Source organism: Balaenoptera borealis (assembly GCF_965194805.1).
Source record: "Balaenoptera borealis genome assembly, chromosome: 19".
NCBI lineage: Eukaryota > Metazoa > Chordata > Mammalia > Artiodactyla > Balaenopteridae > Balaenoptera > Balaenoptera borealis.
The window spans coordinates 64,628,248-64,641,515 of NC_138878.1; the positions used below are offsets into that span (position 1 = coordinate 64,628,248).

The window sequence follows — 13,268 nt, forward strand, 5'->3', positions numbered from 1 at the left end:
TTCTGTATGTTGAGATTATTTTACTGTGATTTTTCTGGAAAGGAATAATTAGCTGCTTGGTGTCAGTGTGATCAGACCTTGAAAGAAGTTTCCTTTGCTCAGGAACATGAATGATGGTCCTGGTGTTTTAAATGCAGCGGGCAATAAAGACCAGCTCTGCCCACTGACCCTTCAGGATCCCATTTCAGAAGTTAGATACACCTGATCTGTTCACTCAACTCAGACCTTCTCAGAAATCTCTCTCCTCTGGGCCTTACGGAGCCCACTTGTAACATGGGGATGACAGACTAGACCAGAAACTCTCAGTCCGAGCAACACTGACCCCGAATTGATTGGCCAAATTGGGTGTGTGTCTGTGTGTGGCTGTTCTTTTTGGAGAGAGTGTTGAGTTTTGTTTAGAATTGTATATGGGTTCCTGTCTTCCCAGAATGAAAAACAAAAACACTAGAATGGAGACAAGAAAGTAGACTCAGAGTAGAAGTGACTTAGAACTATTTCTCTACATAACATGTATTTTTAAAAATTAATTTATTTATTTTTGGCCGCGTTGGGTCTTCGTTGCTGTGCGCGGGCTTTCTCTAGTTGTGGCGAGCGGGGGCTACTCTTCGTTTCAGTGCGCGGGCTTCTCATGGCGGTGGCTTCTCTTGTTGCGGAGCATGGGCTCTAGGTGCACGGGCTTCAGTAGTTGTGGCTTGCGGGCTCTAGAGCGCAGCTCAGTAGTTGTGGCGCATGGGCTTATTTGCTCCGCGGCACGTGGGATCTTCCCGGACCAGGGCTCGCACCCGTGTACCCTGCATTGGCAGGCGGATTGTTAACCACTGCACCACCAGGGAAGTCCCTACATTACATGTATGTTTGAAGAGAGTTTATGTCAGTCCTGGCACTCAGACCTTCACTGGCTCTTATTTGTCTTTAGGACAAAATCGAATCTCCTCACTGTGGCTACTCAGCCCTGTGTCATCCTCAGGGCCCTGCCAGTGTCTCCAGCCTCATCCTGGGAGCTGACCCTTTTTTCATGGTTCACTCTGCCCCGGGCACATTCACCTTTTCTCGCTTCCCCAAAAGCAACACCTTTTCTGTGTCAGATCTCAGTTCCTGTTCTTACCTTTGGCCTTTAAGTCACCGTGGCTCAGGCCCCTTGTCCTCCTTCAGGTCTAGGCTCAGAGAGGTCCCCCCATCCCTTCCTGACAATCTCTGTCATTTTCACCGGGTTTTATTGTCCCTTCCCCAATCATCCTCTTTAGAAATGCCCTTCTCCATTGGTTATTTGGAGTCTTTCCCATTTTTCCTTCATTCAGGGGCTCACAGTGTTCCTCTTGCTTCCAGGCTGATGGCAGCATCTCACTGTGGGGATGTGTTTAGACGCTAGGACTGTGGGTTGGGCTGAGTAATCCCCAGTGGAGACCAAGGGAACCTGGTAGGTGATGAGGATGGTGCTCATATTTATTCTGGACTTTTCAACTGTAATTGGTCCTTTCCCATGTGGCTACCTAATTACTCAAAATAAGTCAGAAAGATGTAGGGAGTCCTAAAGAAGCCTTACAGAATTGGCGTCCTCATGCAGTGTCCTGAGGTGTCCTCACGTTTAGTGTGCTGTGTCACGGCTCCACTATGGCCCCCAGTGTTCCAGGCTGTGGACCTCCAGGGACCAGTCGCCACCTTGGACGGGAGCTTTGCCTTCCAGCAGGTCATCTGCTCAGAATCAGGGATAGTGATTTCACTGTGCTAAGGGTGGGCAGAAGTCAACCCTAATGGGGCATAAAGGAGAACCCCCTCAAGGAGCTAGGGTATCTGGTATTTTTTAATTACCTGTGCATGGGGGGAACAGGAGACAAGAAATTTGGGGACCGCCTGTCTTTGCGTCTCCCTCGCTGAATTCAAATGTCCTTTGAAACTAGACTCCATAATGTGCCCGGTTTCTGGTCAGTTCTCCCAGGAGGGCCGACTTCTTGACCTCCATACTGAACGGCCAGTGTCCTTTCGGTGACAGCTTATGTTTATTCCTGTTGCGATGCCTTTGCTGAGAGGTCTTTTTGCTTTTCCCCCCGTTTCCTTGTGTTCACGTAGAAGAAGGATAGAGAATGAGGAAATTGGAGGGGCGCCTGCTGGGGACTGTAGGAGGGACCTGGCAGCCAGTGGGGGCATCAGTACGAGCCCAATGAATGGTGTGTGCACCTGTACCTTGTGAGCTCAAGGGATGTGTTGAATTGTTGGTGGAGGGTGTCTCAGTTCTGGCTGGAGCACCTGGAAGTGGGTTTATGGGTAGTTGTGGGTGCCTTGCATGCTTTGAGGTGGCCTAGTGCCTCATGTCAGGTTCCCTGGGACCTAGCTGCTGAGACTGAGGTTCTGTGCATTGTTTTATTCGGGTATTTCATGGTCATACGTGAGGAGGAGTGAATTTAGGCTGAGAGAAACATTTTCCTCCAATGTGGTTAGAAGTGTGGACTGAGCTGAGCCCCGCAGGAGGATGGGTGCAGGAGGATGGGTGCCTTGTCCTCAGGAGATGGAGCTGGAGCGTGCCCTACCGCATCCACTCCACAGGTGTCTTGTGTTGGTTCTTTTGGAAGGCCAAGAGTTAGTGTGCAATTTTTAGAGTAATACAGGGGAAATTTCCGGGATCATTTTGTGGGTTACTTTTGGTATTTTTTTAGTACTTTGGATTGCAAATGAAGAAAGTTTTAGATGCACTATGAATGATACAAAAGAGCATTTTGAGCGTTTCCTTGGGAGGAGATGTTGGGTTCTTACTGCAGCATGTGCATCATTGGAAACATCTTTCTTATATGTACTTTTGGAGATGACAGTGTTTGGTATGTGGTCACTGTGAATAAAAATATGGTGTTTTGCATCTAGTGATTCCTTGTGTGTCTTCATGTATATTTTTCCCTCAGGCATGGTTTATTAGAGTTTGGAATGTTTTCTGATATTTTATAGCAGGATTAGTGGATCATTATGCGTTTTATGGAGACTGTTTTGGACCCCATGAGAGTTTGTAAGTTCATTTGTGTGCAGAAGGGAAATTATGAGTACTGAGCTTCAAATGGCAGGTTGTTTTCTTTCTTTTTTTTTTTAAAGTTCTACTGTTTTTTTTTTAATAACTATTTATTTATTTTTGGCTGCTTTGGGTCTTCGTTGCTGCACACGGGCTTTCTCTAGTTGCGGCGAGCTGGGGCTACTGTTCGTCGCGGTGCGCGGGCTTCTCATTGCAGTGGCTTCTCTTGTTGCGGAGCATGGGCTCTAGGTGCACGGGCTTCAGTAGTTGTGGCATGAGGGCTCAGTATTTGTGGCTCATGGGCTCTAGAGCGCAGGCTCGGTAGTTGTGGCGCACGGGCCTAGTTGCTCAGTGGCATGTGGGGTCTTCCCGGACCAGGTCTCCAACCCATGTCCCCTGCATTGGCAGGCGGATTCTTAACCATTGCGCCACCAGGGAAGCCCGGCAGATGGTTTTCATTAGGGATATTCTGCTGGGTATTTGTCTGTGGACGGAACCTGAGAAGGGCCGTTAAGTTCGTTGATGTAGGGAAAGATTTTTCTGAGAATTTTTCCAAGAGGGCCAGGAATACCGCAATGATCTGCAGTCCATAGGATCATCCTTGGGAAGGTGCCGTTGCTACTTTCTTGCTGCCAGACCAGTGCTGCTGCTTGTATTGTCTTCTCCCTACCTGTCTCAAACACACACACACACACACACACACACACACACAGAGTACAGAGAATAGGGAACCCCTGTGCTTTGTTGGTGGGAATATAAATGCTATGGTCTTATGGAAAACAATGTGGAGGTTCCTAAGTAAATTAAACATAGAACAGGCAGACAGTGTATGACACCTTCCTCTGGCTAGTTATCCAGAGGAAACAAAATCATTCTAGTGAGGGAACTATTTGCCCTCCAGTGAGCATTAGTGCATTATTCACAGCAGCCAAGATGTAGACAGAACCAAATGTTTGTTGACAAGTGAATGGATGTAGAAAATTCACGTCAGCCATAAATGATGACATTATTATGACAGAAAAAGACAGACATTTTTTGAGGAAAGTAGAAATATCAGACTTATAGAGCCGTAGAGTATAAAGGTTCTTACAAGGGTTTGGGTGGTGTGGTAACTGGGGAGATGTTGGTCAAAGGATACAACACTCAGTTGTAAATGTGTACAACATACACATCTCATGTACAGCATGCTGACTATAGTGAATCCACTGTGTTATTATATACTTGGAATTTCCAGAGAGTAATACTTAAGTGTTCTCAGCACACAGATACAGAGATTACTGTGAGTGGGTGGAATTGAAAGTTACTTTATTGTGATTATTATTGCACAGTGCTTACATCTGTAAAATAACCACATTCGATGACTCATATGTACACCATTCTTAGTTATCAATTATACCTCAATAAAGCTAGAAAAATAAAGAAAGTGGGAGGTGTGCTGGACTGGGCCACGGTGGGTGGTGCTCAACACAGGCTTCCGTTAGATCATTGAGGCATTTTTCATATACATGTTTGGTACCCTTTGACCAGAGATTTCACTTAATATTGTCGGTGTGGGGTCCAACCTCAATAATATTTGAGGTGCCCCAGGTGATTCCAATCCGGATCCCTCACTGAGCATCGTGACTCTGGGTCCCCCCGTTCCTGAGGGCTGAGATCTGGGCTGAGGCTGAGGGGCTCTGCTCTGCGTGGGGATGGATCAGGGCTGGTCTGTGACCTGCAGGGGGTCGTCGGGTCCAGCTGAGGTGCCCACTGCTGCTGTGTACGTGAGGGCCTCACCAGGAGGGGAGCCTGATCTGAAGGAAAGGGTGGGAAACTCCCTTGTTGGTCTCTGTGTAGGAGTTTACTGTCCTGAGCCCCTCCTGGGACAGTGGGCAGCAGGGGACTGTCTGTTCCACATGCTGAGGTCTTCCCTGTGTGTGTGGTGGTGACTCAGGAAGGGGGTGTGTTGATTCCAAGCATTAAACAGCCTGTTTTCAACTCTCAGGATAGACCTCTAAAGAGTATTGCTGCCTGGGTAGGAAGCCCGGAAGAGGAGGAAGAGGAAAGAAAAGGAGCCTGGAATGACTCTTTTTCAGGTAAAGACTTTTTCTCAGTTGATTGTTTTGTCTGTCCTTCCTGAAATGCCCTTCTTTGGACTCACTAATCTCTGACTCTGAAGTATCCCAGCCTGACACCTGTACATTCACTGTCACCCGGTTCCTTCCCTCAGGGCCTGTCATCTCCACTTAGATCCCGTCTCCCCATGACCCAGTGACCTGGAACTTGTGAAGAGGCTCCACTGGGTGCAGTCCTGGGCAGGGCTTCACACCCATGGATTAGAGATGTGGTGTCAGTGCTATTGGGCAGCAGGGATTGTTTAGGGCCCCATCTGGATGCAGCGTCCGCTCTCTGTAAACCAGGATAAAGAAGCTGCACATGGAGGTCAGATACTAATATGCACAATACCTGGTAAAATCTGGAAATCATACCAATTATGGGCAATTTGTTCAGACTTTTTTAAGGCAATTAAGCTAAACGAGTGAATCACTGACTTCAAATTTTAATGATTGGGAATGGAATGGAAAGTTCAGAAACAGACATCAGTGATAGAGGGTGTTTTAGTCCATCAGCAAATTTAGTCTTGAAATCAACCTAAATCTCTGACAGTTGGAAATTCTTCATATCATTTTCATTACCTCCATTCCTCAGAGATTGTCTTTTTTTTTTTTAAATAAATTTATGCATTTATTTATTTATTTTTGGCTGCATTGGGTCTTTGTTGCTGCATGTGGGCTTTTCTCTAGTTGCGGTGAGTGGGGGCTACTCTTCATTGCGGTGCGTGGGCTTCTCATGGCGGTGGCTTCTCTTGTTGCAGAGCATGGGCTCTCGGTGTACGGGCTTCAGTAGTTGCGGCTTGCAGGGTCTAAAGCGCAGGCTGAGTAGTTGTGGCGCACGGGCTTAGTTGCTCTGCAGCATGTGGGATCTTCCCGGACCAGCGCTTCAACCCGTGTCCCCTGCATTGGCAGGCGGATTCTTAACCACTGCGCCACCAGGGAAGTCCCTCAGAGGTTGTCTTTTTACTCTGGGTTGTATTCTATGACACAGGAGTTTTTACCTTTGCTGTAGGTAGGTTTCCAGCTTCATCTTTTTGCTAATAGATCTAGTTTCTCTGCACCATTTGTTATTGAGCCTGCAGTTTCCCCTTTGTAATCTTGGCATCCTTGTCTATACATTTTATATATTTTCAAAGGCTTGTTTTTGATATTCTCATCTGTTCCATTAGTTTATGTGTCTGTGTTTCTGTCAGTACAACATCATCTTGATTACTTTGTAATATATTTTGAAATCCAAATATGATGGCCTCCATCTTCTTTTTCAAGAGTATTTTGGCTCCTTGGAATCCCTTGAGATTTCATATGAATTTTAGTATGATTTTTTCTATTACTGCAAACATTGCCATTGAAATTTTGATAGGGAGTCCATTGCATCTATAGAGCACTTTGGGTAATATGGTCATTTTAAGACTATTATGTCTACCAATCCACGAGTACAGGGTTTGTTTCTATTTATTTGTATCTCCTTGGACTTCTTTTTGCAGCATTTAGTAGTTTTCAGTGTACAAGTCTTGCACCTCCTTGGCTAATTTTTTCCTAAATATTCTATTCCTTTTGATGCTATAGTAAATTGAATTGTTTTCTAATTTTCTTTGACATTGTTCATTGTATACAGAAATGCAACTGATTTTTGCGTGCTGATGTTTTATGCTCCAGCTTTTGTAAAGTTGTTTTTTGAAATAGTTGTTTTACTGTGGAACCTTTTTAGTTTGTACATACATAACCTTGTCACCTAAAAGAAAAGATAATTTTACTTCTTTTTCGATTTGAGTAGCTTAGAATTCTCTTTCTTGTCTAATGGCTCTCGCTAGGAAGTTTATTACTTTCTTGAACAGTAGTGCAGAGTGTGTATCTTTCCCCTTTTTTGTTGTAAGCATTTATCAGCATAGACTTCCGTTTTAGTGCCGCTTTGGTTACCTGTGATAAATTTGGTATGCTGTGTTTTTAATTTTTATTCAGATATTTTTCCCGTTTCCTTATAATTTCCTCTTTGACCCACTGCTTCTCTAAGAATGAGGTGCTTAATTTCCACATTTGGGGGATTTTCCTGTTTTCCATCTGCTCTTTATTTCTAGTATCATTTCATTGTGCTTATTTATTTGGCCGCTTCGGCTGGCAGGCTCTTAGTTCTCTGACCAGGGATTGAACCTGGGCCCTTGGCGGTGAAAGCACGGAGCCCTAACCACTGGACCGACAGGGAATTCGCAATTTCAATGTGTTTGGAGAAGATATTTTTTTATCATCTCAATCATCTTAAATTTGTTAAGATTTGTTTTGTTGTATAAGGTGTGTTCCGTCTTGGAGAATGCTTCCGAAGGATGTGTTTTCTGCTGTTGTTGGGTGGAGCGTTCTGTACATGTCTGTTAGGTACAGTTGTTCTATGGTGTTGTCCAAGTCCTCTGTTTCTTTATTGACCTTCTTTTTGTTCTCATGCATATGTAAAACTAGAGTATTGAAGTCTCTTACTCACATTTTGCTCTAGTCTATTTCTTTCTCTGTTTCTGTTAATGTTTGCTCCATTTCGCGGGGAGGTCTAATGTTAGATGTATATATATATATATATATATATATATATATATATATATATATATATATATATATATATATTTATAATTGTTATATCTTCTTGGTGATTTGTATCTTTTATTATTATATAATACCCTTTGTGTCTTGTGTCAGTTTTTCTCTTTAATTAAATTTGTCTGACATAATATTGTCACCTCTGCCCTTTTTAGCATGGAATATCTTTTTTTTAAAAGTTATTTATTGGGCTTCCCTGGTGGCGCAGTGGTTAAGAATCCACCTGCTAATGCAGGGGACACGGGTTCGAGCCCTGGTCTGGGAAGATCCCACATAAAAAAATAAATAAATAAGTTATTTATTTATTTATGTATTTATTTATTTTGGCTGCATTGGGTCTTCGTTGCTGCGCACGGGCTTTCTCTAGTTGCGGCAAGCGGGGGCTACTCTTCGTTGCGGTGTGCAGGCTTCTCATTGCAGTGGCTTCTCTTGTTGTGGAGCATGGGCTCTAGGTGCGTGGGCTTCAGTAGTTGCGGCATACGGGCTCAGTAGTTGTGGCACGCAGGCTCTAGAGTGCAGGCTCAGTACTTGCGGCTCAGGGGCTTAGTTGATCTGAGGCATGTGGGATCTTCCCAGACCAGGGCTCGAACCCATGTCCCCTGCATTGGTAGGCGGATTCTTAACCACTGCGCCACCAGGGAAGTCCCCCAATTGTATCTTAAATATATTCTTTGGCCTTGTATTTTTTTACACTATCATGTTAATGGTTCAAATAGTAGTAAGATTACTAACATTTTATGTGCATTTGTGTGCGTGTCCACATCTATAATGACGTTTTATGCCCTTCCGTGGTGTTCACCTTGAGGTTAAGTTTTCTCAGGTGACTCTCTATCAGTGTACTTTTAATTCTCTTTCTGTTACTTAAGTTTTTCTTCTTGATGTTCAGATCAAGAGCCGAACTTCCTTAGTTTATGTGTTTGTGTGTTGTTTCTTCGTTTCTTGACCTGAATTGAGTTTCTCAGTGTGTTTCTGACAGTTTTCTCCTCTGTAACTTGGGAACAGACCTTTCTCTAATGAGCTCTGATGATGATTAAAAGCTTACACCTGTAAAGCATTTGCAGTAATGCTTAGTATATGTTAAATATGCAAACACCTTTAATCATTGCTGTTGCTACCCTTATCATAATTTAAGATTTTGACTTTTCTTTAAAGCAACTGTTGGGGACTACCCTGGTGGTCCAGTGGTTAAGAATGGGCCTTCCAGGCTTCCCTGGTGGCGCAGTGATGGAGAATCCACCTGCCAATGCAAGAGACATGGGTTTGAGCCCTGGTCCAGGAGGGTCCCACATGCTGCAGAGCAACTAGGCCCGTGTGCCACAACTACTGAGCCCACATGCCACAACTACTGAAGCCCGTGCTCCTAGAGCCCGTGCTCCACAACAAGAGAAGCCACCGCAGTGAGAAGCCCGCACACTGCAACGAAGAGTAGCCCCTGCTCGCCACAACTAGAGAAAGCCTGCGTGCAGCAACGAAGACCCAACGCAGCCAAAAATTAAATAAATAAATAAATAAATACATAAATACGTAAATAAATTTATGAAAAGAAAAAGAATGCGCCTTTCAATGCAGGGCACTCAGGTTCGATCCCTGGTTGGGGAACTGAGGTCCCACGTGCCGCAGGGTAGCTAAGGCCATGCGCCACAACTACTGAGCCCGTGAGCCGCAACTACTGAAATCCAAGCGCTCTGGAGCCTGTGCACCACAGCAGATTGCCCGCACGCCGCAACAAAAGATCCTGGACACCGCAACGAAAGTTCCCGCATGCTGCAATGAAGATCCCGAGTGATGCAACTAAGACCCCATGCAGCCAAAAAAAAAAAAGCCACTGCTGACTCTGTCATCCTTGAGGATACCACTCATAGTGTAGCTTATCTAGATATTAAATATCAGTCAGTGTGTAAAATATAATATGTAACACTTCTCCATAGACAATCCATTGTTGAATTTTATTTGTATGTATTTTATGTATTGACTACAAGAGGAAAAAAATCCATTGATAGATGGGGGATATCATAATGTTAAGAAAAAGCCTAAGAAATTAAATTAGAGAATGACAGTTTCCTTCAAATAGCTTTACATGGATCTGTCAGAATATTTACTTCAACTGAATTGATCCTTACTCCTTTGTCCTCTTCTCATTTTGTGTGAAAATAAGAATCTCCTCAGGGCTCTTTGGTGAAATGTGTTTTCATTTCAGGAACGGTTGGCCTTCGAGGATGTGGCCATCGAGTTCTCTCAGGAGGAGTGGGAATGCCTGGACCCTGGTCAGAGGGCCTTGTACAGGGACGTGATGGTGGAGACCTACAGGAACCTGCTCTCCCTGGGTGAGGATAACTTCCCTCTAGAAGTTGGGCTCTGCCCTTGGGTATCTTTCCATTTTCTCTTGTGGGCCTCTTGGGAGGCCCTGTTTGCTTGACTGATCCGAAATCCCTGTTATCTCAGACATTGAAAAGCTTCATGATGTGGCATCAGGAGTTTAATCCTACCTTTCCTTAGATGATCTCCCCACTTCATGATTTATCAGGGGTTGTTTCAGAGCTTATGTATTCGTAAAGCTCAATGGCAAACTTTTAATATACCCACGTTCCTATTTTTCTACTCCTGTGTTTTTTGAGTTAGGAGTTCTAGGAAGTGAGCTACATTTGTGCATTTTATACTGTTCCGTGTGTATTCAGAAGGAGGGGAAAAGTGGATGAATTTTTGAAATATTTTTCTAGATTCATTTGTAATCTTCAGTTGAACAAAGAATTAGAGTTCTGGAAAAGTCACAGGAAATCACGTTTCTTTCTTCTTATGTGGAGGGATTTCTGTTTCTCAGCTGAATATTTTACTCACTTTGTAGCAAGAGAAAGAGTGCTGGGCTGTTGAGAGTGATGTGAATGCCTCTGAGCATGTATCAAAGTGTGAACCTAGGTGAGATCTCAGAAAGGCCGTGAGGAAACCTCATTATTAATAGTGTTTGGTTAACTCTCCCCTCATCGGAGAGTTCTGTGGGAATACAGAAGATAATTTATTATTGTGAACCCTCAGAGGAAATTTTTCTTCTCCCCAACTTATCACGTTGTCCTTCAACATGTAAAATGTGTTCTTTTACCCTCCAGTGGTACTGCAGCTGTACCAGAGACAAAGGCAAAGTCTTTATCGTGATGTACCACACTCTGCCATCTTGTTCCCTGTGAACTAGTTGTTGCTTGACTTTGAGGAGCATGAGGTGGGATTTTTTAAAGGGGTCTCCTGCCCCCTCATCTCCCCTTCAGGGCATGATTCCACTGGATGCTTAGTTCTCAGTCCACATGGTGAAGAGCTGATGCCTCCAGACTAATCCCTGAACCTTTCTTGGTTCCATCCCCATTGGATGTTTTTAGAAGACCCAGACAGAAGATGGGAAAACACTGGCTGCTCTTTGATTCCCTCTGGCACCTCACAACCTGCATGGAGCTGTCTCAAGTCCTGTCTACTTTCTTTTGTTCTCCTCTTGCCATTTCTTCTGTTCTCCTCTTGCCGCACAGTTCAGGGATGTGTGTACTAACCCTGTTGGTTGGATCTTCTGTTATTGTTACTTAGGAAAACTGTAAGGACAGTGTACAGAGAGATCCTCTTTTAATTTTTTTATTTTATTTTATTTTTTATATTTTATTATTATTATTATTTTATATTTATTATTATTACTCATTATATTTTTATATTTTATTTTATTTTTTATATTTTATTTATTAAAACCTTGTGCCAGGTCTTAGTTGCGTCAGGAGGGCTCCTTAGTTGTGGCATGCAAATTTTTAGTTGTGGCATGCATGTGGGATCTAGTTCCCTGCATTGGGAACGCAGAGTCTTAACCACTGCGCCACCAGGGAAGTCCCGAGATCCTCTTTTTAATCCCCAGTCCCTCATGGGGGGAATATGTGCATCTTTCAGGCTTTTTGTTTGGCATCTGTGGGTAGAGTGCATGGTTCTATCTGAAGGTCCTATAATATCTGACAAACATATCTTGTACTTTTTTCACTTGTGTACTGCTCTACCTAGTCGGCGAATGCGTAATCTTCCTGATTTTGTATTCTCCTAAGTTTGCATGATTTTGCCTCTGAAACTTGCTTTTGAAATACATAGTCCTGGACTTCCCTGGTGACACAAAAATAAATAAATAAATAAATAAATAAATAAATAAATAAATAAATAAATAAATAAATTCATTTAAAAAAAAGAAATACATAGTCCTAGGTTCTGAAATTTTATCTAGTTTCTTTGCTTTGGTAATTCACCCATAGTTCATGAACAGATTCTTTGTTTTTTGGCTGTGTTGGGTCTTCGTTGCTGCACGTGGGCTGTCCCTAGTTGCGTCGAGTGGGGGCTGCTCTTTGGTCCAGTGTGCGGGCTTCTCACTGCAGTGGCTTCTCTTGTTGCGGAGCATGGGCTCTAGGCGTGCGGGCTTCAGTAGTTGTGGCACGTGGGCTCAGTAGTTGTGGCTTGGGGGCTCTAGAGTGCAGGCTCAGTAGTTGTGGCGCACGGGCTTAGCTGCTCCGCAGCATGTGGGATCTTCCCGGACCAGGGCTTGAACTTGTGTCCCCTGCATTGGCAGGCGGATTCTTAACCACTGCGCCACCAGGGAAGCCCCAATGAACAGATTCTGATGGACTTTCTATGGAGTCATTTTACTGGGTAGCAGAAAATTTTTCATGGAGAATAGTTTCCCTCATATTTCTGGCTTCATATAAAATCACCACTTGAAGCTACTTAGTAGAATGGTTAGCATGTTCTAGGATACATTATACAAAGTATCATGAGAACCTGACTGCTTAAGTCTTTCCAGTTTTTGTTTTTGTGAGGAATGTCACAAACAAATGTCTACAGGGTACTGTGACAGTGTTTTCCCATATACTAATGACCATCCACTTTTAGCCTCAGTAGATGATATAAGCATTTCTTCTAGGGATAACGTTATCCAAGTTCACATCTTCCTATCTGTTAGGCTGTGGAGTAAACTGCTGTGGATGCCATTTTTTTTTTGTCACTTGTGTGTGCCATTCTTCATTCTCCCTAATTTTAAAGCATGTTAAAAGCGTAGACAGCCCTTCCCCCTTTGAGTAGTCCTGACACCCTTGTGGAACATTATGTGACCATATACACAAGAGTTTATTTCTCATGTCTCTGTTTTACACCACTGGTCTCTGTCTGTCTTTACGCTAGTACCACAGCAGTTTGGTTTATTTAGGTTTCTAAGAATTTTGAAATAATTGTGAAACCTCCAACTTTGTAGTTTTTCTGAGTTCCTTCTACTAAGTTATTGCTACTAAGTTCTTTTGCAGAACCTACAGGGTTTTCTACATATTAGATCATGTCGTTTGTCAATAGAGGTGATTTTGCTTCCTTTTTCTGTTTAGATAACTTTTATCTCTTCTTCTGCCTACGTGTTCTTTTTTTGAAAAAAAGTTTTTAAAAAATTTTATTTATTTATTTATTATTATTTTTTTGGCTGTGTTGGGTCTTCATTGCTGCACGTGGGCTTTCTCTAATGTTGGAGAGCAGAGTCTACTCTTCGTTGTGGTGTGCGGGCTTCTTGTTGCAGAGCATGGGCTCTAGGCATGCGGGCTTCAGTAGTTGTGGCTCAC

General features: G+C 43.5%; 1 protein-coding gene across 3 annotated transcripts in view; it reads left to right on the plus strand.

Moving 5' to 3' along the window:
- LOC309616851 (zinc finger protein 836-like) overlaps positions 1-13,268 on the plus strand; it is a gene marked incomplete at its 3' end in the record, with an annotated part of 476,825 nt that overhangs the window by 364,829 nt on the left and 98,728 nt on the right. The window contains exons 2-3 of one of the 3 annotated variants that reach the window (XM_082368087.1): positions 4,977-5,067; positions 9,863-9,989. The exons of 1 other annotated variant lie outside the window; for it this stretch is intronic. In XM_082368087.1, the coding sequence (XP_082224213.1) occupies positions 5,053-5,067; positions 9,863-9,989 (142 nt within the window). In that variant the 5' untranslated portion in view covers positions 4,977-5,052. The remainder of the gene's footprint in view (positions 1-4,976; positions 5,068-9,862; positions 9,990-13,268) is intronic. One more of the 3 variants, XM_082368086.1, reaches the window with a different exon arrangement.